The 23,122-nt window shown below is 53.0% G+C and overlaps 2 protein-coding genes across 4 annotated transcripts in view; one reads left to right on the top strand and one right to left on the bottom strand.

Moving 5' to 3' along the window:
* The window catches only part of Sorcs2 (sortilin related VPS10 domain containing receptor 2), a 362,100-nt gene that overhangs the window by 174,969 nt on the left and 164,009 nt on the right, over positions 1 to 23,122 (bottom strand). The gene's annotated exons all lie outside the window — the stretch shown is intronic.
* Psapl1 (prosaposin like 1) lies at positions 12,426 to 14,010 on the top strand. Its single transcript, XM_032916920.1, is given in 2 exon segments — positions 12,426 to 13,190; positions 13,192 to 14,010. Coding segments are annotated over 2 exon segments (1,584 nt in total).

Genomic DNA, 23,122 nt, shown 5'->3' with positions numbered 1-23,122 from the left:
AAAGTTAGGAAGGAGGAAGATCTTCCTGGTGCTACAGGAGGGTGACCAGGTAGCCCAGGACTCACAGTAGGAGGCCCCATGTAGAGCTCAGATGCCCTGGGTAGGTCCCTGAGACCTAGCTAGTAGGTCCCTTGCTGGCTCCCATAAATCAGGGCATTCAGCATGGGCTGACCTGACTGCAGCAACAGAAAGCTAGGGTATGAAGCTTGGGGTCCCTCAGAAAGGGAGCTGTGACACCACCTGTGAGCAGGTCCTACAAGCCAGGGCATCAGGGGGCAGCCTCAACACTCTAGACACCAGCCACAGACGCAGCAGAATACAGACACTTGGGTAGAGAGTGAGCAACACTGCAAGGGGTTGGGGGTAGACATAGCTGGCTCTGAGATGTTTCTCTTTCCAGGAATCTGCAACGCATATGTGGGACACATACGTCTGCCTAAACCTGGGAGAGGCGGGGCTCTGTTACAGCTCCGTGGTAGTTGAATCTCTTCCTAATTGCAGGATTTTGCTGGCACAGCTGCATCTCCCACCTCCAGCTGGGGGCCTACAAGAGCTGACTCCTGTCCCCAGCCCACTTCAGATGGCCCCTGGGTTGGAAGCCCTGATGCTGCAGTGTTCGTGCTTTGAAGGCCATGTTTCCAGTGTGCCAAAGGGCTTTTCCATCTGTAAAATGGGCCAACAGAGGCACTGCCTAGGGCTCATCTAGAGCTAAGTAATCCTGGAAAAAGTGGGATGAGTTAGCACAAGGTTTATGCTACCTGTAGCTTGACAAAAGGGTAGGTAAAGATGAACCCTCAAGCAAGGTGCACTGACCTGTCTGGGACCACTCCTCTGTTGGTCCTTACGAAGGCCTCAGAGGGGGTCCTCAGCTAAAAGTCTCTGTCCCGCCCACTCCCCCAGGGCTGCCCAGCTGTTGCAGATTCCATGCCAGTCTTCCAAAACAAGAAGACCCCCTGGGAAGCATCGGGAGAATGGAATGTTCCTGGCCTTTCTAAAAGTTTCTGTAGTCCCCAGGTGGAGGGAACAGCAGAGCTTATCCGAGTCCTCCACACACTCCTCTGACTGCGGTCACTGATCTCCAGCCAGGAAAATCTCCACCCAGGTCCCACAGATGCAGTGGTGGCCCAGTGGGCCAGGGCTATGGCTCTGTCCCACAACAGCTGCAGGGAAGGGCTCTTGGAGGCTGCCTGTTAATAAACTCCTGCCAGCAGACCCCAAGCAGACATCACATCATGGCCTCTCTGAGTACATCATCCTGTGACCCCAAGCCATGGCTACGGGGGTAGAACTGGGATGCCTCGCACACAGAGAGTCAGGGCCTGAAAGCAGATTAGCTGGCTTCAGAGTCTGGGTCCCTTCTGCCCTGACGCAGGTACCTACCTCAGCCATGACTACCACTGTGCCTCAAAGTCAGGCTCTTAGCTTGTCAGGGGAAACTGGAGCTGGGGTAGACACCTCTGTCCTTTGCCAGTGACAAACAGGACTTGGGATGTGGGAGCAACTCCTCCTCCCTCGGGTGGAGCACCCACACTGTCTCCCAGGTTCCACGAGGTGACTGAGCTCCTCCTACAGTGATGACTGTCACACCGTGTTTGGGACACCTCCTCAGAGGCGTTTGCTTTGTGCTTTCAAACTCAGCATCTTGCCTTAGGGTTTTGGGGGACTCCTTAGATGAGGGGCGCATGTGAACAGAGTGTCCAATAGAATCTTCTCAGGGAGAGAGAGAGACAACACCCAGCCACCTCCAGCCAACGAGGAAAGCTCCTTCCTCTCTGTGCCCATGGTATGTCCTTCCCACCCTGGTTCTACCTCACAGCTAAGCCATGTTAGCACACCTGTCCGGTCTGGGTGGCTCCCTAGAACCCTTGGAGAAAGTCCTTGCTCTTCCGGGTCCTGCTGGATGAAGGAAGGAGTGTGGTTGGGGCCCTGCGGATCAGGACTTGTCTCCTTGGCCCAGGTCTGTAGTCATTTGATGACCCATCGGTGCCCTCAGAACAGAACTAGATTCTGCCCCTGTTCCCTAGACCGCCATAGAGACCTAAGGCAAGTGGCATACAGAGGGCCCCAAAGAGATCCTGGCATCCCTGGTGTAGAGTCTTCCTGGGTCTCAACTCTCCCTTTATCCATCTGCCACCAGCTCTGTCCACAGTGTTCTATCGTCATCCCAGGCTTCGACATGTACCTGCCTCCCAGCCTGCACAAGCCACCTTGAGGTGTCCCTGGGTGGAGTCAGTGGGTGCCTGCTTCAGGTAGACCCTCCCAGGCCTGCGGGCAGGAGGAGGGGCTGGGGTTGTTAATGTCTGCTGTGGTAGCCAGAGGAGGATCTTGAAGAGAAGGCTGAAGGTGAGGCTGCAGCCGCTCTGTACACTGAGGCCCATTGCTCAGCACAGCCTGGCTCACTGCGATTCTTCCTGTACCACCTGAAAGGGTGGGGCCACAGGCAGCTGCACACCTTACTTATGGGCCACATGCAGGGGAGTTCAGATGCAGAGGCCCAGCAGGGACACCCCAGAAAGGTGTTAGCAAAGCTCTGAATGAATTCAGTATTCATGGCAAGCATCAGGGTTGCTCCCAGAGACCAGACAGATACACCCTCACGATCCCAGCAGCCCTGGGCACAAGGTCACCTTGGTCAGGGACACTCAGTTCCTGAGACTAGCCAACTCCTGCTGGGGGAGCTGTGCATGAACTTTGTCACAGCTGACTTCAGAGAAAGCACATGCTCAAAGGAAGGAAGGTCATTCACTTGGGGACAAGGGACTAGCAGCAGGCTAGGATCAGTGTTCTCCATGGTGGGCCTCCCTTGCTCAATAGTTTGGATGCTCAGGGGCCTCTCAGCTGTCCCTTGCCTACCTCTCTCTTCCTCTGTCCTCTGTCCTCCACTTCTCAACAAGCCACTCTCACACCGCCTGTAAGGAAAATATAACCAAGCACCAAAAACACAGGGGAGGAAGAAAGAAGAGGAGAGGGATAGAAAAAGAAGAGGGAGGGAAAAAGGGAGGGGCAGGCAGAGGGCAAAAGAGAAAGACAGGGAAGGAAGGAGCTGGGAGGCAGCCTTTGGCTCTTAGCCTAAGACTGCACTCCCAGTGCTCTTTCAGTACCTGGCAAGTCAGCCTCGCCCATCCTGCCCCAGGCCAGGGTGGACATTTAAATGGTCCATCTGGCCCACCCAGAGTGCTGTGCTTCTCAGGGAATGAAAATCTCAGCATTTCATGGTGTGATCCTGATCGTAACGGGCACGAGAGAAGAGGCAAGCACACGTGAGGGACTGGCCGAGGTCATGACATTCCAGCTGAGAGAAAGGTTCCCCTGCCCCTGCCCCTGCCCACCATGCTCTCCCTTATTTCTGCCTCCCAGCTGGCTTCTACAGCAAGGCCAGGGTGCCCAGTCATGGCTGTTCACCGACCTCTACCTGACTGAGGTCTCACACCTTCCTAGGCCAAACCATGCATTCTACCCCCTAACCCCTCTTCATATTTCTCCAGGGCTCCCAGACATCTGACTCCCCTCATCTGGCTCCTCTCTGCCGCCATTCATGGGTACCCCTCACCTCAGACCTCAACTGCATCCAAAGACTGGGATCTCACACTTGTTCCTGGGCCCAGTTCCTTGCTGAGGCCTAACTCCTGGGAGGGAGGTCTGGGCTCCTGAGTTGATGCCCGACTGGCTGCTCTCTGTATCATGTGAGTCCCCTGTTTCCCACTCTTGCCCTCACCCAGTGCGCTCCTTCTGTGGGGAGGGACAGCTAGCCCATGGTGCAAGCCTGTATTTACATACCCTTCCTTCCCACTGCCCACAGTGTGGCCCCATTCTGTGTTCCTCCATCCTCCTCCACACCACACCCTGAGCAGGCACCTGCTCTCCCTTGGGTGGTGCAAGGACACCCAGGACAGGTGAGCCTGGCTAGGCTCCTCCTCCGGACGGTTTTCTCCATAGCTCAGGTCAAATGCTTAGTGCTGTCTCTCGAATGCTTTCTCTCCTGTCCCCAATTTAAACCACCAACCAGCAGGTTTGGAATTCAAGGTCACCACCCAAGCCTACCCCACCCCTGGAGCCCTACTGCCTCTAATTCCTGCTTGCTGGCCCTCCCAGCTGTGTCGCCCTTGCCTGAGGACATTTGTCCCCACAAATGTATTCTCAGGTCATGTCACTGCTCTGCTCAGATCCCTGCAGTGGCCCCCTACTTCCCTCAGTGTCCAGCCATGGTTCTTAGTGTGTGGTTCTTCTAATCCTGCTTCCTCCTGCTCCTTTTCCCCACTCACTCGGTCCTAGCCTTCTGCTTCCTTGCTGTCTTGGATCACCTGCCTCAGGACCTTTGCACATGCTAGCCTCCCTGCTTAGTACATAATCAGACTCCCTCCCTGGTTTCTCCCACACCTTCTCCAGGATCCCACTCAAATACTGTCAAGTCACCAAGACCATGTCCGACCACACATTGAATTCTCCCAATCCCCTTGCAACTTGTAGGGTTCCTTTTAGCTCCCTCCCCCGACTCTCCACTATGATGCTTACTGTGTTTGTTGCTTAATTTCCACTCCTTCCCCCGAGTGTAAGTCCCAGGAGCTTGGACTGCCATCTATCTAGTTAACTCGAGTATCTACAGCACCCAGAATAGCACTCAGTGCAGAATCGATGCCCAGTAAATAACTGCTGAACGCATACAGGAGAAGAACTAAACTCCAAGAGGCCCAGCAGCAGCTCTCAGACCTGCTGCTTTACCCTCCTCCTCTGACACGGGAGGGAAGAGGGGCCCTGCCCACTGACCCAGCTCCTCCCTCAACCTGGGACGTGCTGACCTACTTATCCTGAGTGAGGTCTTTCAGTCCTCTCCCCCACCCCAGGGCTCAGGGACAAGGTGGGCCAGGAGGCTCCTCAGATCTGAGATCTGGATTGCACAGAGGTGGCCCTGGGAACACTGCCAGAGTCCTGGACATGCTGGGAGGACTAGGGCTCTGAGGAAGAACGTGTGCTGCTCCTGAGCTAGTATACAATTATAATCAGTCTTGAGGACCAGGGAAGGGCGTCCCAGACACATGGAAGTGTGGGGGGGAGAGGGGAGGGGAGGGAGGGGAGGGGGAGAGAGACAGGCAGAGAGAGAGAGAGAGAGAGAGAGAGAGAGAGAGAGAGAGAGAGAGAGAGAGAGAGCTCCAGCTACCATGAGGCCACGAGATCCCCAGGTCCTAAACCTCAGGGGCTGCAATGATGACTACACCTAACAATCATGATGGGCATCATGGGTATCCAGGCATCAGGGCCTGTGTCTGGCTTACAGCATTGCCAGTAGCAGAAGCTCAGGCTTGGGGTTTCCTCTGAGTCCTGGCTTTCAGGGTCTGTGCAGCCTAGGGAGCCATAGTACCAAATGCTCAGGATGTACTGCAGGCAGAGGAGAGGTCCAGAAATACCCAGGCACTGTGATCCCAGGGGATCACAGTGTAACCCGGAGGTCTCTGAACAAGCTTTCTACCGCAGTGCCTCACCCCTAGGCTTCCAAGAACAAGGAGTGATCTAAACCATAGTGCAAGAATGGGAGCAAGGACACTAAAGCCCAGAACACACCTTCCATGGGCCATGGGTTGATGTTTGTGTGTGTGCGTGTGTGCATGTGCGTGCATGAGTGTGTGTGTGTGCATGTGCGTGTGTGTCTCCTGATGTATGCTGAAGTATAACCCCTGCCATCTTTGACTTGATCCATCTGGACCTCACTCAGGTCTTCATGGAACATAGCTGAGGTTTTTCTCTAATGGGGCTCTGAACCTATGACTGGATCTTTGTAAGGAGGGGGAAAACAAACAAAAGGAATAAAGAAGAAAGCCAGTTGTTGAGAGGTGCAAAGATGAGGTGGTCAGACACGTCACGGAGGTCCCAAGAGCCTAGACAGCTCCAAGTCTGGTCTTGGAACTGGAGGACAAAACATTCTTTTTTTTTTAACCAAGTCACACTTGGCCTCAGGGTGCAGTAACCAGTCAGGCAGTTGCAGGAACCCCTGCACCTTCCACCCCTGCTCCTGGCTCAGCAGCCCCTGATGGAGCCAGGTGTACAAGGCTTTGGCTTGTGGGCTCCAGCCTTCGCTCTGTGGTTGGGAAGCCAGGAGGGGCCACAAGCCAAGACCTCACATCTGAGCTCTTCGCCGAGTGGTTCCAGAGGAGGGGTCAGAAGCAGGCCATGCAGCAAACTCCAGAAACAGAGAACCTGTTCTCCACTGTACTCAGCAGTGACCTAGCCAGACCCCACTTGATCCCCTAGCTTGCTTTCCTCATCCTCTATCCCTCAAGAGCCAAAGGAGCTGTTGGGGAGGGACAAAGACCCTGTATGTTGACCACCTTTGAGTTGGTAGATGGTAAGTAGGGCTCTATGGATACACAGGTCCCGCTTTGTCTGGGCTGGGGCTGTAATGAGATTTCAACTGACTTGCTTACTAGAGGCACTCACAGGCCTGGGTCCCTCTGCTTCAGCCTGCCTTCTACTCAGCCAGCCCCCAACCCAGGCTCCTTATCCACATCACCCTGCCCTATAGGCTCGTTTGTGGGTGAGCACGCCCAAAGGAAATCAGACTGTGGGCTCAGCCTCCTCTCACTCCTACCTGGTGTTCTCTTCACAGATGCCTCGTCCCCCAGAGACATGCTGGGGGAATCTCACCTCTACATCTGACTCCTCTGCTCAGATCAGCAGCTTCCTGTGAGCCAGCCCTGGTGTCCCCTCCTTGCTGTTTCATAAGAACAGCATGTGGCCCCCACCCCTGACCCAGGTTCTATGTCCTTACCATAGAGTATATAGTGCCTCTCCTGAAGGCTTTCTCCAGGGGACCCTATTCTGCCATTGACATCACATGGCCCCACTTAGCAGGGAGGGCCCTGATGTGCTTTCTCTCCATCAACACTCTGTGTCCAAGCATGGTGTCCATGATTCCTCCATCCTCCTCCCTCTTGAGGTCCAGCTCACAGGGGCTTGCAAAACACACGTGAAACAAGTCTCTGGTGAATCCACATGTCCACACAGTCCACACAGTCCACACTTGGCTAGATATCCCTGGAAAGGGGACAGGAGTATCTCCCAGAAGACCCAGGAAAGACAGAAGTGAGAAGAAAGGGAACAGGGTATCACCGTGAGTAACAGAGGTAGAGGAGTGACGTGGAGGGACAGTGGGTCTGTGACCCACATTCCAGAAGAAGATAGGCTGCAGCTGGACAGAGAGCATCATCATCTGTCCCCAGAGGAGGGCAGGAACGGCAGGTGAGCAGGCTGCATGGACCTTCTCCCTCCTTGCCCTCCTGCTGGAGACCAATGTCAACGATGCCAGGCAGGCGAGAGGCTAGGCAGAGCACAGGGAGCAGAGCATGAAAGTTGGAGTTTCTGTACTCGAGTGACAAGAAAGATCCTCAACTTTTCCCACAGAGGTGAGGCAGTTGAACTCCCTTCTGCTTCCTGCCTGGTCCAGCTTCCAAGTCAGGGAGTCATCACAACATGGTCCCCAGCCACCACCTACACGCCACCACAACCAAACCAGACCAGTCTTTATTTGGGAATAAAAACAAATGTGTTCAGATAGCTTTGGGAACAAGTGGGATTTCTTAAAAAACCTCACCGACAGCCACAGAGCGTTAACCTTCACGGGGTAAGTGAGCATTTGTTCATCATCTCTGAAGGGCTGAAACCAGAGACACGAGGAATGACAGGCACCAGTGGTGCTGGGTGGCGGCAGCAGGTGCAGCCATTTCAGAACACCTCAGGAGGGTTGGCACTTAGGAGAGAGGAACCTTGGCACACACCCTACAGAAACCTGCACGGCCCACATCAAGCTACCAAGAATGCTCTGAGTGCCAGGGGACTCACACCAGAATCCAGCAATGTCAGACCACAGTGAATACACAACCCTGCAAGGGAACTAACTGCAGACAGCTGTGAAGGCAGTGCAGACAGCTGTGGAGGGAGAGCATAGTGGTATGTCTGAACGCACATTCATAGCACTGGAAATGAGTCTATGGTACCAAAAAATGAGGAAAGCTGAGCAACTGGAAAGGGCCACAGGCAAGGGCTGTGTGTCCTGATTGGGGTGTGATTTAAAGAAGCATGTGTGTTGGCTGACACTCACTGACCTGCCCACTTAAGACGTGTGTGCTTTGCTGTGTATAAATTCCTCTTCAGAAGAATAAAGCCCAGTGTCAATAGATACAGAATTCTAGTTAGTAGATTTTGCTTTTCACAGTGGAGTGGGCTAGTGCTTCTGAAACTAATTTTTAAAATGCATTTGGATTCAGAAATGAGAGTGAATAGATACATTAAAGATAATAAGAGCGAGGCTTTTCACTGTTAGGCAAGGGAGCTTTAAACATTGAAAAGAGGACAGCTGGATTGCACTTTGCTGCACAGGAGCATGCATAGGAACAAATGGGCTCACAAAAATGGGAGCAACATGCAGATGAGTGGGTGGCTGGCCGGATGGCTGGCTGGCTGGCTGGATGATGGATGGATGGATGGATGGATGGATGGATGGATGGATTGGTGATATATATATATATATATATATATATATATATGGATGGATGAATGATGTATGTATGGATGAATGGATGGATGGGTGGATGGATGAATGATGTATGGATGTATGTATGGATGGATGGGTGATGTATGTATGTATGAATGGATGGATGGATTGGTTATGTATGTATGGATGTGTGGGTAGGTGGATGGATGGATGGGTGGGTGGGTGGATGGATGGATGGATGGGTGACGTATGGGTGGATGGAGGGATGGATGGATGGATGATGTATATATGTATGGATGGGTGGGTGGGTGATGTATGTATGTATGTATGGATGGATGGATGGATGGATGGATGGATGAGTGGATGGAGGATGGATGGATGGGTGGATGAGTGGATGGATGGGAAGGAGGGTGTGTAAGTGAGTAGACACATGAGTGTTTAAGTGAGTGGCTGGGTTGATGCATGGAGAGTTGGGTGGATGTACAGGTGGATGGAGGGGTGGGTAGATGGATGGATATGTCACATGCATTTATGTGCACACAGCACATAACACACTTACTACTTTATGAACATGTGCCTATGATTCCACAAGCACACATCTTTCCCTACACCCTCATCCATTCTCCTACCAATAATAAGTAGAATGCCCTTGTTTTGTGTCAGTGAAGGCCTGGAAATGACGGCGACATATCAGGCTCACCCGGCTTCCAGATATGACTTCTAAATACTTCCCTTGGAGGGAAAGCTGAATTCAGGGCTGGCTGATGAAAGAACAGACAGCCTGGAGTGGTGCTACGACTGGATAAGAGAGGCTCAAGGAAGGATGGGGACAAGGAAGAGACACAGACCAGCTCCATGTGCTCCACAGGTCAAAACTGGAGCCATTTGGGCATCAAACCAACCAGAAATGCCAATGGATTGATGCATGGTTCAAAATCACCATAAATCAGATTTTAGTGCAGTAAAAATAAAGTCAAAAGCCGTAAGTCTAGCTTTGAAGGAAAGAAAAAATGGAGAAAGCAGAAGGGAATGGAAAAAGAGGAGAAATCTTTTCCCGTACAGAAAAAGATTAACCAGTTTCTGGTGTCTCTGGGTCCGATGCCCTGAGACTACCCAGGGTAGTGCAGAAGGAGGCCATTATAAGACCCAGCTGGACCAGTTAAGAAGCATCACCAGTGAGGAGCTTGGGAAGGTTACCAGCCTATGCCCCAGTGTGACAGAAGAAAAGGCCAGGCTAGCAGGGCAGCAGGCGGACGTGAGCAAGGCAACGTGGGCTTGGGAGATAAGCTGCTAGGACACAGCACCTCTGATACCTGGACAGTCTGGACTCGGGTGTAGGGCGGACAACAGTGCTGTGTCAACACTGCGGCTCTCAGTTTTGATAAATGCACTGTGGCTATGGGAGAGAATGCCCTCATTCTTAGGAACGGCACACGGAAGAAATGGGCAAAGGAGCACAATGGCTTCGCCCACAGCCGCCCACAGCAGTTGTGACACATGAAATGCAAATATTTATGCATATGTACAGACATATAGCTAGTAGACAAATGATAGATGGGGTGGATGGATGGAAGGATGGATGGAGGGGAGGATGAGTGGAAGCATGGATGGATGGATGGCAAGATGGACAGGTGAATAGAAAGATACATGGAAAATTGGATAGGCAGATGGATAGACAGACAGTGGTGAATGGATGGATAACTGGATGAATATATGAATGAACAAATAGATAGACAGGCAGACAGAAAATTGGATAGATGGATGGATGGATGGATAGATGGATGGATGGATGGATGGATGGATGGATGGATGGATAGATGGATGAATGGATGGATGGATGGATGGATGGATGGATGGATGGATGGATGGATGGACAGGTGTGTGTGTGTGTGTGTATAAAATGGATATGTGGGTGGATGTCAGATGAACAGACAGATAACTGGGTAGATGGATAGATAGATGTACAGAAGGATGGATGAACATGAATAGATGAGTGGGCAGACAGATGGATGGGCAGATGAATAGTTGGATAAGAAGAAAATAGGTCTGGGTTGGGGATTTAGCTCAGTGGTAGAGTGCTTGCCTAGCAACCGCAAGGCCCTGGGTTCGGTCCCCAGCTCCGAAAAAAAAAAAAAAAAAAAAAAAAAGAAGAAAATAGGTATAGAGAGAGTAAATAAATATTATCAGTATGCCTGGGAAGGCATGGCATTCTCTGAACTATTTCCACCACTGTCCTCTAAGTTAGAAACTATCAAAATACAACAGAGGCCCTAAGCCTGGAGTATTTCCTGAACCTGTAGTTACTAAACTAGTCAGATGATTTGGGCTGGTGTCCTTGACATCACCGAGCCTAAAGTACTGGGACTTTCAGCCATCCCTCACCCACGACTCTGGGGAAAAGGCATGTGCTCAAGATGAAATTCTTAAATGAGATTTGTTGAATCTTGGCTGTAGGCACAGAGGTCCCATGTCCTGTCCATCTCTTATTGTTGGCACCTTCCCCAGGTGGTCCCTAAGTTCAGTCCTAGGGGATACACTGGCCAACACAACTATGGAGCCTTCCCGGGTTCTGTAAGCCTGCCTAACAGCAACTCATCTTAGAGATGGCCACAGGAACCCCGATATGGAGAGTCAGGTGGAGAAGACTGCGCCAGTGTGTAGTCCGAAGCCCTAACTGCAGAGTCTGAATGGACTCTGGGGACTGAGTCAAATGGCAGGTCACACATTTGGCAAACAGAGTTGATTGTAGGGTTGAAAAAAATGCCTGCGCCCCAGAAACAAAGTGAGTTGTGAGTGGGTGTTCCACAAACAGCAACTGGGTAAGGTGCTGGGTTGAGTCAGCTGGGCCTGCCCAGACAGGTCTAGATAAGAGTACCTTGTTTCAGTTCCACCTCTGTACAGCTCACCAAGCTGGCCCTGGTGGCCCTTCAGCTAAGAGAACCCAACCTCCCCACTTCACCAAGCCTGTTTCCTCCCCGGCCCAAAGGAGGCAGAGACCTTGGCAGTCAGTCATTTAAAGGGTTCAGCGAACCTCATTCCATATTCTCTCTGTAGCTGGGCCTCTTAGAAGGAGGGCAAGAGAAGGCACCATCTGCATTCTTTGCAAACGCTGTTGCAAAGGCAGCTGGGATACCTGCCCCACATAACTGGGAAATGGATTCCTCTGGGTACCCAGAGCCCCAGGATCTGAGCCACAGATACCCATGTGCCGGACTCACACTACTCAGGCATGCAGGGCTTCCATAGAGCCCCCGCGGTCCCTGATCTGCCCACTCCTGTGGGAGCGGTGAGCTGCCTGTCAATCAGGACAGGTGAGTCTGGCTTCAGAATCCTCCACAGAATCAACAGGATGCGGCTCTGGCCACCTGTGTGTTTGTCTGGAGCCAATGCTCTTGCCTAACACTTATTTCCAAAAGACAGCAGATGACCTAACCGTGAAACAAAAAGCCCTTTTGTATATGCGAGCCTCGGCAAACATCATGCGCATCTGCTAGGAACCAGCCCACACATGGCCTCCCATAGAAGTCTCCAGAATGAAAGACTCTGCAAGCCAGCAGCCTTTACACAGGCATTGTGGGATCCACAGTTCAGTCGGCCCCTGAATAGTGGGTCTTAGGACCAGAGCCTGTGGCAGTCATGTGGCCATGCGGCCCAGTTAGAAATAAGTCACTCTAGGAATTCAATTCTTCCAGGTCTGGTGTGACGCAGAATAGAACCTTCGTTCCCAAAGAAGCTAGACTTTGAAAATAGTGATTATTCAGGGGGAGAGAAGGAGATAGAAAGGCCAAGAGGTAGAAACCAGAGAGGATGGTGCTAGCATCCAGGCAGGTGGGGCTCTGACTCAGGCTGGGGAGGAGCAGGAGGCAGGTACCTTGCTGGGCAGGCTAGACAGGAGAGCTAGTTTTATAGCAAGAGCCAAGCAGAGGGAGCAGCCAGTGAAGCCATGAGCATTATGCTGTGTGCTCTGATTCTCTGGTCTGGTCTCCTGGGGGCCACCAAGGCCAGCCCCATCTCGGTCCCCCACGAGTGTGCCAAGGGTTCGGAGGTATGGTGTCAGGACCTGCAGGCAGCTGCAAGGTGTCGGGCCGTGAGGCACTGCCAGAGTGCTGTCTGGAGCAAGCCTACAGTCAAGTCCCTGCCCTGCAGTGTGTGCCAGGATGTAGCCGCCGCTGCTAGTAATGGGGTGAACCCGGATGCTAAAGAGTCGGACATTTTGGCATCGGTAATGAAGACCTGTGAGTGGCTTCCAAGCCAGGAGTCTTCAGCTAAGTGCAAGTGGATGGTGGACAACCACAGTGCAGCTGTCCTGGCCATGCTCCGTGGCACTCCGGGCACTGCCCCGGCTTTGGTGTGCACTGCGCTCACACTCTGTGAACCGCTACAGAGGCACCTAGCTGTGGCCACCTCGGAGAGACCGCTCACCCAGGAGGATGCAAACGAGGTGATGGCCCCCTTCTTATCCAATGGGGCCCTGAGCTTCCGCCCATCACAGATGCCTGTAGGTGCTGTGTGTCATGACTGCGTCCAGCTGATCTCCCGGCTGCAGAGTGCTCTAGAGTCCAACTTGACCTTGGCAGAGGTAACTGTCCAGAATCAGTGTCAGTCCATGGGGCCTGGCCTAGCTGCCCTCTGCGAGAACTACATCCACTGGCAATTTGTCCCTGCTAAACAAGCGCTGCAGACTCTTCCCCCACAGGAGGTCTGCAGGAAAGGGGGGCTTCTGCGAGGAGCAGAGAGAGTCTGCCCACTGGCTGGCTCAAGTGGCCGCTGTGGACGGAGTCCCCTCCCTAGAGATGGAGCTGCCGAGGAAGAACGAGTTGCAGATGCAGTTGGGCCTGACATGCGATGTGTGCTTGAACGTGGTCCAGGAGCTGGACAAGTGGCTTGAGACCAACAGCACAGAAGCCCTCATCAGCCACGCCCTGGAGCGTGTGTGCTCCATAATGCCAGAGTCTCTAGTCCAACAGTGCATCACCCTGGTGGACACCTACGGCCCCAACTTGGTGCAGCTCGTGTCCAAAGTCACCCCAGAGAAAGTGTGTGAGACCATCAGGCTGTGTGGCAGCAAAAGGCAGGCCAGGTCCATCTCCAGGGTTGCGACAACCACACCACCCCTGCTGATGGATGAGGAAAACCAGGGCAGCTTCTGCCAAGGGTGCAAAAGGCTTCTGGGCGTGTCTTCCCAGAATCTAGACCGCAAGAGCACCAAGCGGGACATCCTGAATGCCTTCAAAGGTGGCTGCCGGATCTTGCCGTTGCCTTACGTGCTGCAGTGTAACCGTTTTGTGGCTGAGTATGAGCCTGTGCTCATAGAGAGCCTCAGGTTCATGATGAACCCCACGGACCTATGCAAGAAGATGGGGGCCTGCCACGGCCCCAAGGTTCCACTTCTAGGCACAGACCAGTGTGTCATGGGCCCCCGCTTCTGGTGCAAGAGCCCAGAGGCCGCCGAGATGTGTGATGCCCTGGAGCACTGCCAGCGCCTTGTGTGGAAAAAGCCCATCTCCAAAACCAATGAGCAGCCATGAATGTGGCCACCAGAACTCAAAGCCTGCCAGGGCCAAGCTCACCTGCAGGCTTCTGCCTCCCATGGGGACCCTATGAAGTGGGTGTTATCCCCATGTCATAGATTTAAAAAAACAAAACTGAGGCTCTGAGCAGGGCATTGGGGCAAAGTGGAGCTGATATTCAAAGCCACGATTTCCTGATGCTGGGCGAAGTCATCTTTCTGTCTCTGCCCTTACCACTGTCTCTAACAAACAGAAGGCCCCTCCTCACCCCTGCCCCAGTAAGCCACCCTCTTCTGCCGTGCTGTGATGCTGATGGCCTGGGGAATGCAGGGTGAGAGCCCAGCTGTGAACCGAAGCAGTTGCAGGAGGGTCAGGCAGGTAAGGGTAGGTAGGTAGAGGGGACTGTCACTAGTCAGGCTAATGGCTCTTACCAATAGCTTGGCGTGGGAGTTGGGTATTCTCAGACTGGGATCTCTCAGGCTGGCTCCCAGGGGTGCAGTTGGGATACGAGTGGCTCTGGACTTCTCTGAGGGAGGGTCCTGGGTCATTGGCTATCATTCACAAGGGACATTTGGACTTTATACAACTCTTGTCCCACCAAGAGGAATCTGCCCACCCACCCAGACTCCAGCCACCGAGGTGCTAAGCAATCTGGGGTGTACTTGAATCTGGGTGAGCCCTGGGGAAAGCCCTGAGGGGTGTGAAAGGGCTATAGCATAGGCAGTAGCAGGAGGTCCACCCTAGTCAGCAGTCTGCTGAGCCTCAGTTTTCTAATCTGTAGACTGGGAGGATCATGCCTGCCTCAGGGATGTTGAGACAGTTTTAGGAAATGTCTTCAAGTTCTTTCACTTAGAGACGGGCACCCAGTGACCTACCAGGATCATCAAAACCTATCTTGGGAATTGATAGGGAATTGATAAGGTCTCCGGGGAGTCTGACTAAACAAGTTGATATAAACCAGAAGTTTTCTCCAAACAATGTTTGCTGTTGTTATTCTAATAGAAGAGCGTGGTCCCTGGTCACAATCCCTCATAGCCTCCCGTGGGTGTTCCTCCACTAGAAGGGCTTGCTTATCTCAGGTGCCCACTGCCTGCCTTTCATGCGAAGTCTTCAGTGTCTCGTGAGGCCCTCACTGACAGCCCCTGGATTGGTGTCTTTCTGCACAAGCACCAAGTCCAGCACAAGACCGGTACACAGTCAATGCTCAAACATCTGTGGCAGGTGCACACGAGGGAGCTTACCATTGCCTGGGTGGGGATGAGACTTGCTTGTCTTGGCTGGCCAGTAGTATGAGTGGGTGCTCTCCAGGGGGACACACCTGGGTTCTTAGGCAACTGTTTAGATCTGGGTCACCATGCAGGGCCATGGGTATAACTAGCCAGGATTTCTTGAGTCCTGTGCGTTGGTGTTACTGGTTGGTCAGCCCTAAGCAAGAAGAGAAAAGCGGGAGGCACTTTTCTGCCTGCTGCAACCCATCCAAGATGTGGCCTTGTCGATCACAAATTGATCCCAAAGCACAGATTGAGGTCACCCGTCACCATCTGAAGCCCACTCATCTTCCCAGAAGCCTGAGCAGACCCTCCTCTGTTCTGACAGTGAGCCAGAAGGACACTTGCTAACCATTTATGTGACATGCCACGGCTCCCTTGACCTGACATTTCCTTAGAGACATCACCAGTCACATAGGCCCGTTCTGCCGGAGACCTTGAGGTTACGAGTGCCAAGTTCTCTTTGTCTCTGAGCCCAATTCACTGACTCCAACCCAGATCTACAGTGAAGGACAGGCAAGGTGGGACCTCACCTCATCCCATCTCTCTACTCCCCTCAGCTCAGGGCCTTGAGACAGCTGCTTCCTCAGATGACCGATCAAATGTGCTCCGCATACACATGGGCCACAGGAGCCTGCCACGGAATGCAACTGACAAGAACTCCACAGGGCCACTGCACACCGTGGCTGGCAAGGCTTAGGTTCCCTCTGCCCAGTCACAAGGATTCCAACTGATCCACACTCTTGATCTTTAGTCATCCTGTACCTTGTGGCTAGTGACAAAGGGACAAGGGAGGATGGGCACTAGGGGTGACAACAGCAACTTCCACAAATTTACCTAGTGGCCAGGAATGGCAGCTCAGCAAAGGGACAAGGACCAACCAGACAGCTTAGTATGTTGCTTGCTTCAGACGGAACCTCGGGCAGAGCGGCCATCCTCACCACATCCACCAGGGGGACAGATCCTGCCTGTGAGGGTGGGATGTAGGACATGAAGTACGCAGTGACTAGAGGTGGGGACCACAGATCCCTGATTAAGATGGATGCGTGGGCTCTGTCAGGCTGCCCAGGTGGAAGATGCCAGAAACTTCTATTACACAGGCCATGGGTGTCCATCAGATGCCACCACCAGACAGAGATCTAGACAGGTAGGAACTCTACGGAGGTCCACGGCTTCTGAATTCCTTGAATCTGGATTTGAAAGGTTTGGGGTTAAGGGTTTGGCACCTGGGCCATTTTCTAAAAACATCCTTAAAAATGGTAGGTCAGTGGCAAATATGGACTTGATGGAGCTAGGCCCCATGCTACGACCCAAGAGGGATGTCCTTGTGAGAACACTGAACCACTGTGGACCCTTTCAGTGTCCCCCAGTGGAGTCGATACCTCAGCCTGCACCTGTGAGAGCTTCACACACAGTCTAACATCCTTTCCTTTTCTTTACAAATAATTTACACCAGCTCTAGGCACTTCTGAAAAATTGGATCTGTCCGTGAGGTAGCCACCTCCAAAGCTGGTGCTCACAAGAGACCAGGGAAGACCCCACTGCTGTCCCCTTCCTCCACCGCCTGCTTCACCTCCTTTTCTCCAATGACACTGTTCATATTTTCCTGCCAAGGAGTGGCACCTACACACTTTGAAGACATAGAGCCCAAGGAGGGTAACGTGAAGGTTACCCTCAGGAAAGCTATCTGTGCTGGAAGGTCCCTTCCAGATCTGCGTGGGTGGCCCCTTGGAAAGCAAGGCCCCGGAGTCACTGCAGGCTCTATTCTATCTGCTCATTGCTTCCAGTGCTAGCGAGCTCCCAGATTCCAGAGTCTACCCTGAGTGTGGGAGAGAACGCAGGCCCTTACCCAGGGGACCCCCTCAAGGATCTCATGGCCTGAAAGAAGCAGTTAGCTCTACAGTCGGCACTGCACAGCAGCTAAACACCACAGTAGAGGGGAGCAGGAGGGCAATGAGATCGTCTGTCCTATCTGGAAGCCATGGCACAGCCCATTTCTCCTGTGTCCCGGGGAAGGACCCCTTCTGCCCCTCCAGAACCATGGTTTGAGGGTTTCTGTTTCCTATCTATAAAAGGTCAGAGCAAGTGGGGGCATGTGTTCAAATATCCCTAACACTCCCAAGTGTGCTCTGTGTAAAACTTGGTTCTCTCCAAGTTCTTTTGGTTCTCTTCATCCCAAGAAGGATGTCCTTATGAGGACACTGAGCCACCACTGATCCTTCCAATGTCACCAGTGGAGCTGGGACCTCAGGCCGCACCCATGAGAGCTTTGTGTGCCTCTATGCTGAAGGCTCTGTAAAGCCAGTCTAAAGTCCTCTGGGGGGAGAGGAAACTGCCTATAGGTCGGGCTGGGACCCTCCACTGGTTGTGAGGGAAGGGGGCATGGTCTCGGCATCCCAGCACCCAGGTGCATTTGGAAAGCCTGGCTGAGGCCTATGCGCTCTCCACCGAACTGGGAGAGGCTGGACATGACTGAGTTCCAACCTGGGAGGGTGACACACAACTTAAGCAATTTACCTAGGACAAGGGAAAGTCACACCACTTCCAAACCAGCTTCTCAGGGTGGCGATCCCTAGGCCACAGAAGAAAGGCCCAAGAAGAGCAGAAAGAGAGAGTGACGTTTTGGTAAGCAGGATTCTTTGGGACGTGGGTCCAGCGATCCCATCTCAAGAGAGAAATCGCTTGGGACACTGTCCAAGACTTCCTGGGCCAGCCCCCTGGGATTCTGGAAGCTACTATCATTTTACAGTGATCTGGGGTCAGGGATTTGGGGGACACGGCAAGCCGGAATACCTGATAAGTTGGCCAAATGTAATACTGGATCTGAAGGGATAAAGCAAGCCCAGGGAGGGCCCTGCAGCCCTGGAATCCAGAAGCCACACCTGAACCAGAACATCTGGGTTCCCTAGTTCCCCTAGTAGGGCCCATGGGTGTTCACCCAGGACAGCACCCATACAAGATTCCCAGAAGCTTCTATAGAGACCTTGTGGCCTTGATTCCCTCAAACCCAGATTATTGCACCTATCAGAGGGGTGCCCCTCCACAGGTAACTCAGAGGCAGGTAACTCAGGAGGGCTTACAGGGTCTTGAAAGACCATCTCTCCTGGTGCCTGTGTATGAGACATCGATGTCCCGGGCCCTGCTGACCTCTGTTAAGACTCCGTTAGGGAAAGCCAGGCCAGCACAGGGGTCCTGTGTGACAGGTGCTGAGGGTTGGATGGCACAGCCAGCCACTCTGTCACCAGGAGAGACATAATCACCACGATTAGAGACTTTAAGCAAGCCGCCAGGTTTTTCCTCATGGCCCCTTCCTCCTTCAGCACAGAGAACTGTGTACACCCAGTTTCCACAGCTCTGAGACCAGGAGAAGCATCCAAGAAGGGCAGGCAAAGGTGTGAAGTCAACGGAGATCAGAGGACATGTCTAGGGACAATGGGATCCCAGGCCCAGATGAGTGAGGCAGAGCACCTCCCCGTAAGCCTTGCTGCCCAGAGACACCCCACTTGGTGGGGCTTTCTGCAAAGGGCAGGGAACCAGAGACTACAAACTAACAGAACACTCCAGAACCAGGCACCCAGAAACAGCAGTTGCCATTCACAGCCCAGCACCGCGGTGTCCATCACCACTCACACGTGGCCGAGGAACATATAAGGGTTAGGGAGGGTGACAAGCCCAAGGACCAAAAGCTCTGGGAAAAGCTGGAATTGTCCCATTTGCTCTGTCGGGCCAGCCATGCCCTCCCAGGCCACTGCCCACAGACCCAGACGCTCCTCTACAATTTCAGGACTCCAGAGCCTTAAACAGCAGGGAGCCAGTGTGCTCAGGTGACTGTAGAGGGAAGATGAAGGCAACGCCTCTAAGCCACGCTGTAGCTAAGCCATGCTGTATCCAGGAACATGCCTCGTCAGCCTGAAGATGGCCGTGATAGGGGAATCCGCAGTGTGATAGGGGGATTGACCCTGGCCTTACCACACAGCAGGTGGAGGACTGTCCTACTTTTCTACGCTGCTGGCTCTCATATGCTCAGAAACACCTTACTGCCCCCAAGGCATCTCCTGAAACATGAGGAGGCACAGGAAGCACCACGCCCTGAGGAAGCCATAGGACGCCCAGGCTTCCTGAAAGTTGTCCCAAGCCAGGTGTGGAGCAAGCATGAAGGCTGGGCCATCCAAACAGAATAGACCAGGTTAGCACCTCAGGTTGAAGATGAAGGAAAAGCTCCTTTTGCTCGACTCTCTGTCAGCGGAAGGTGTGGGGGTTAGGGGGTGGGGGCTGGGAAAGGCTGGTACTGTTCCATAGGCTATACTGGCCCAGCAGCTCTCAAAGCACAGGGGGTGGGGGTGGGGATGATGGGAGCTGGGGGTGGGAGGTTGGGGGGTACAGGACTGTCATGGGGGAGGTTGCTGTTCACTCAAGCCTGCCACTTAACATGCAAGGCAGATGAGCCACATGCAAGGAAATAATGCCAACAATGACATTTGAAGGGAAAATGACATTAATATAATGTCAAAATAATACGAAAATCTTAAGGATTGTGCATCTATCCCAGGAGACTGCGAGAAAGGCAGTGGAAGGAAAACAACAGGGTGAGAGCACCTCGGGAGAGAGAGGCTGCAGGCAGAGTGCAGGCAGCTCTGGGAGGCCGCTCTGCTGGAAGCTGATGTGTTAGGCAGGTTAGAGGGCTCAGGACAGAGCTGGACTGAGGCGAAGATGGGGAGTGGAGGGGGAGGGGAGATGGGCTGGCTAGATTGAGAGAGGACAGGAGGTATGTCCAAGGGTCACATGGAAGCCAGGGGTCAGTTCCAAGCTGGGCAGGAGAAATGGTTCTCCTGTTCTTTAGAAGTTAGCCTTAGGGGCAAGATCGGAGTATAGGGACCTTGTCATGACAAGGCAGGTGTTGGGTGGGAGTTTTAGGGGCTGGCCAGGCTGAGACGTAAGAGAGACAGGAGTCTGAGCACAGCACAGGAAATGTGACCCAGTCCCAGCTGTGACGCATGGGCCTCTGCAGAAAAGCAGATGTTGCTGTGAGCCCCAGTGCAGGTGAGAATTCTGAGCAAGATGGATGAAGACTTCTACAGGTGGCACAGCTGGTCCACCAGGCACCTGCTTTGCACGTGGGTGAACATACAGGAGTGCCAGACTTGATTTTCTTCTTCAGTTCTGTGCTGACCGCAGAGCCACAGCATGTGTGCAAACTTCAGTCCGCAGAGGCTAGCCGGGTTCCCATGCCCCTCCCCCTGGGAATCATCGCTGGACCCAGGACTGACAAAGGCAGACAGAGAGGGACTTACCAGACTAAGGCAGGATTCACAGCATGTGCTTCTCTCTACAACCCAGCAAGGCACATTGGAAGGAAAAGGCTCAGGACACTAGGTCTTCCTAAGGGCATGAGGTGGGGTGTCAGTCCTGAGGCAAGGAGGAGATGTGGCAGAGCAGAGATAGAGGACAATGGGGGATTGGTTACACCAGCCTGACACAGAACGCCACCCTGAGTGGAGTACCATGCACACAACGTGGGGCAACTAGCAGAAGGTGCCATGGCTTGGCTGGAGCTACCAGCCATGTTGTGATGTGTCCTCTAAAATGCATGTGTTGGGGCCATGATGGAGGCCTCCAAGGTGGCATTGCTAGTTTTATAACAAAAGCAGAGATCCATCCATGCATCTCTTCTGTGTTGGCATGGAAGGCTGGTGTCAAGAACAATGTAGTACATGGCCCTCATTGGAGGAGCATGTGTTTGACCTATAGTGTGGCCCTTCAGTCTCCAGAATTCTGAGCTAAATAAACCTCTGTGCTTTGTAACTTAGATAGCCTCGGGTATTTTGTTACAGCAACAGTAAACATGCTGAGACATCACAGGTCAGTCCCAACCTGCCCTCTACTTCACCAAAAAGGAGACAACAGTCAGAAGGGCAGCAGAGGTCAAGCTGTCCTCCTCTGCCTTCCTCTCCAAGCAACCCTCTGGATCCTGCTCTCTGGATATAGGAAACACTATGATTCCCCCAGGTTAGAGGAGACAGAGGACAGGAAGGATAGAATTTAGCAGTTGTCTCCACAGAGGTGGTGGGAACATGGTGACAAGAAATGGTGGTAGAGGTTCTGGATCCCTTAGGGGCCAAGATTGTGGCCCAGTCTCCATGTGGTAGAGAGTAGTGTTGGGTCTGTGGAGGTACACGCTACCATACACAGGGATCCCCAAGAATTGAAAACCTGGTCCCTCTGGTAAGGAACAGGAGTTTCTCAGAGGATGATAAGGAATGGTGTCAGAAGTATTGAAGCCAGGCACTGGCCTATCCACTCTACATCCACTAATTGGACCCCCAAACCAAGGCCATACAGCCATCCTCATTGCATAGACTTGGGCTCAGAGACAACTAGCAGTTTTCCTAAGGCCACACAGCTTACAAGAAGTAGAGTAAGGATTTAAACTCAAATCTTCACTTCGAAAGCCTGGACTCTGGCTGCCCAGAAGAGATGGAGACTCTTGTCATAGATGGACTCCCTGAAACATGTATGACAGTCTGGGGTTAAACTGTCCCCTCTGCTCTCACAAGCCTACTGCATTCCACAGGCCCTAGCCAGCAGTCCTGATGGGATCTCAAGTAGAATTTTAAATCACATGCAGCATGGGAGAGGAAGGCTCTGAGCAGCGGAGCCTGCCTGAGTGAGAGAGAACCAGGCACCGGGCCAGAGAAGACTCCTACACAGAGGGAAACAACGCCAAACAGAGACGATGGCGGCCATCTGCTGGCGAAACATTTCAAAGTGCAGGTAGCCCCCTGCTCTCCTCAGGATGGTGGGCACAGAGGCAGCAGGTGGCTCAGTGCCAAGCTTGTGAACTACTTAAGCTCAATGTGGCATCACACATACCACACAGGCCTGGCAGGTGGCGAGTTCTGCATTCTGACACACTCCCTGGGGTGTACTGCTGTGGGCTCAGCTGGTGAGCAGGTTCTACGCTAAGGCTTGGCAGAGGTAGGAAAGGGTGTGGGGACGGGTGTGCAAAGGACCAGAGTCACCTTCCAAGGTCATGCTTGAGCTCCTGCCTTTTTGGTCCCATGACAACCTGCCTCTGGTTGGACAAGGGAGAACTTCTCGAATTTCACCAGGTCCTCCAATGCCCGCTGACCTTCATCAAGACCTGGGCCTAGGACACTTTTTCTAAATTGGTCCTGGGCAGGGATCTGTCTTAGCTAGGCCTTGTACATCTGAGGTCATGGGACCCTGTATAAGGAGACCATTGCTGTGACATGAGCAGATGAGAATGTTGGGCACTGAGGAAGATATTTCCCAGTATTCTACAGTCAGTCCATGGAGCAGCCAACTTTGCACATGGGTCTGCTACACATAATGTGCACAGTGCCAGTATGGCCAGTGGCCATGGCAAGTCCCTCCACGAGTGCATAGTGCACTATCTTTCTGAGCCTTGCCCTGGAGTACACATGCAGCCCAGGCTGTAGTAAGAAGCATGGCCTCCCATGAGCTGTCTGTCCTGTATTCTGACCTCCTCTGCCTGAGGCAGGCACGGACTGGATGCCTAGACTTAGGGGTCGGGAGTATGTGGAGCCACAATATGGAAGGAACCTGGGTCCTCGTCATGCTTAAAGGAGAGCTGTCAGAGGACATGTAGTCTTTGCATGCATAAGCCTCTGGGCTGCCGGGCTACAGTTACCTGTACTGGTGCAGCATGCCATTTCTGAGTCTAGCTTCTATTCTGCCCACCTCTACCCTACCCTTCTGTCTTGGTCCAGCACCAGGGGTGGACTAGATAACCTCTCACTGGGGAAGAGCTTACCACTTTCAGTTCCACCAAGTCCTTCACCACAAGTCCAAAGACCAAGGTTTGTGGAAAACAGCTAATA

Source organism: Rattus rattus, chromosome 11, assembly GCF_011064425.1.
Source record: "Rattus rattus isolate New Zealand chromosome 11, Rrattus_CSIRO_v1, whole genome shotgun sequence".
Classification (NCBI taxonomy): Eukaryota; Metazoa; Chordata; class Mammalia; order Rodentia; family Muridae; genus Rattus; species Rattus rattus.
The sequence above is the reverse complement of the archived record's forward strand: the minus strand, read 5'-3'. Positions and strand labels throughout refer to the sequence as shown.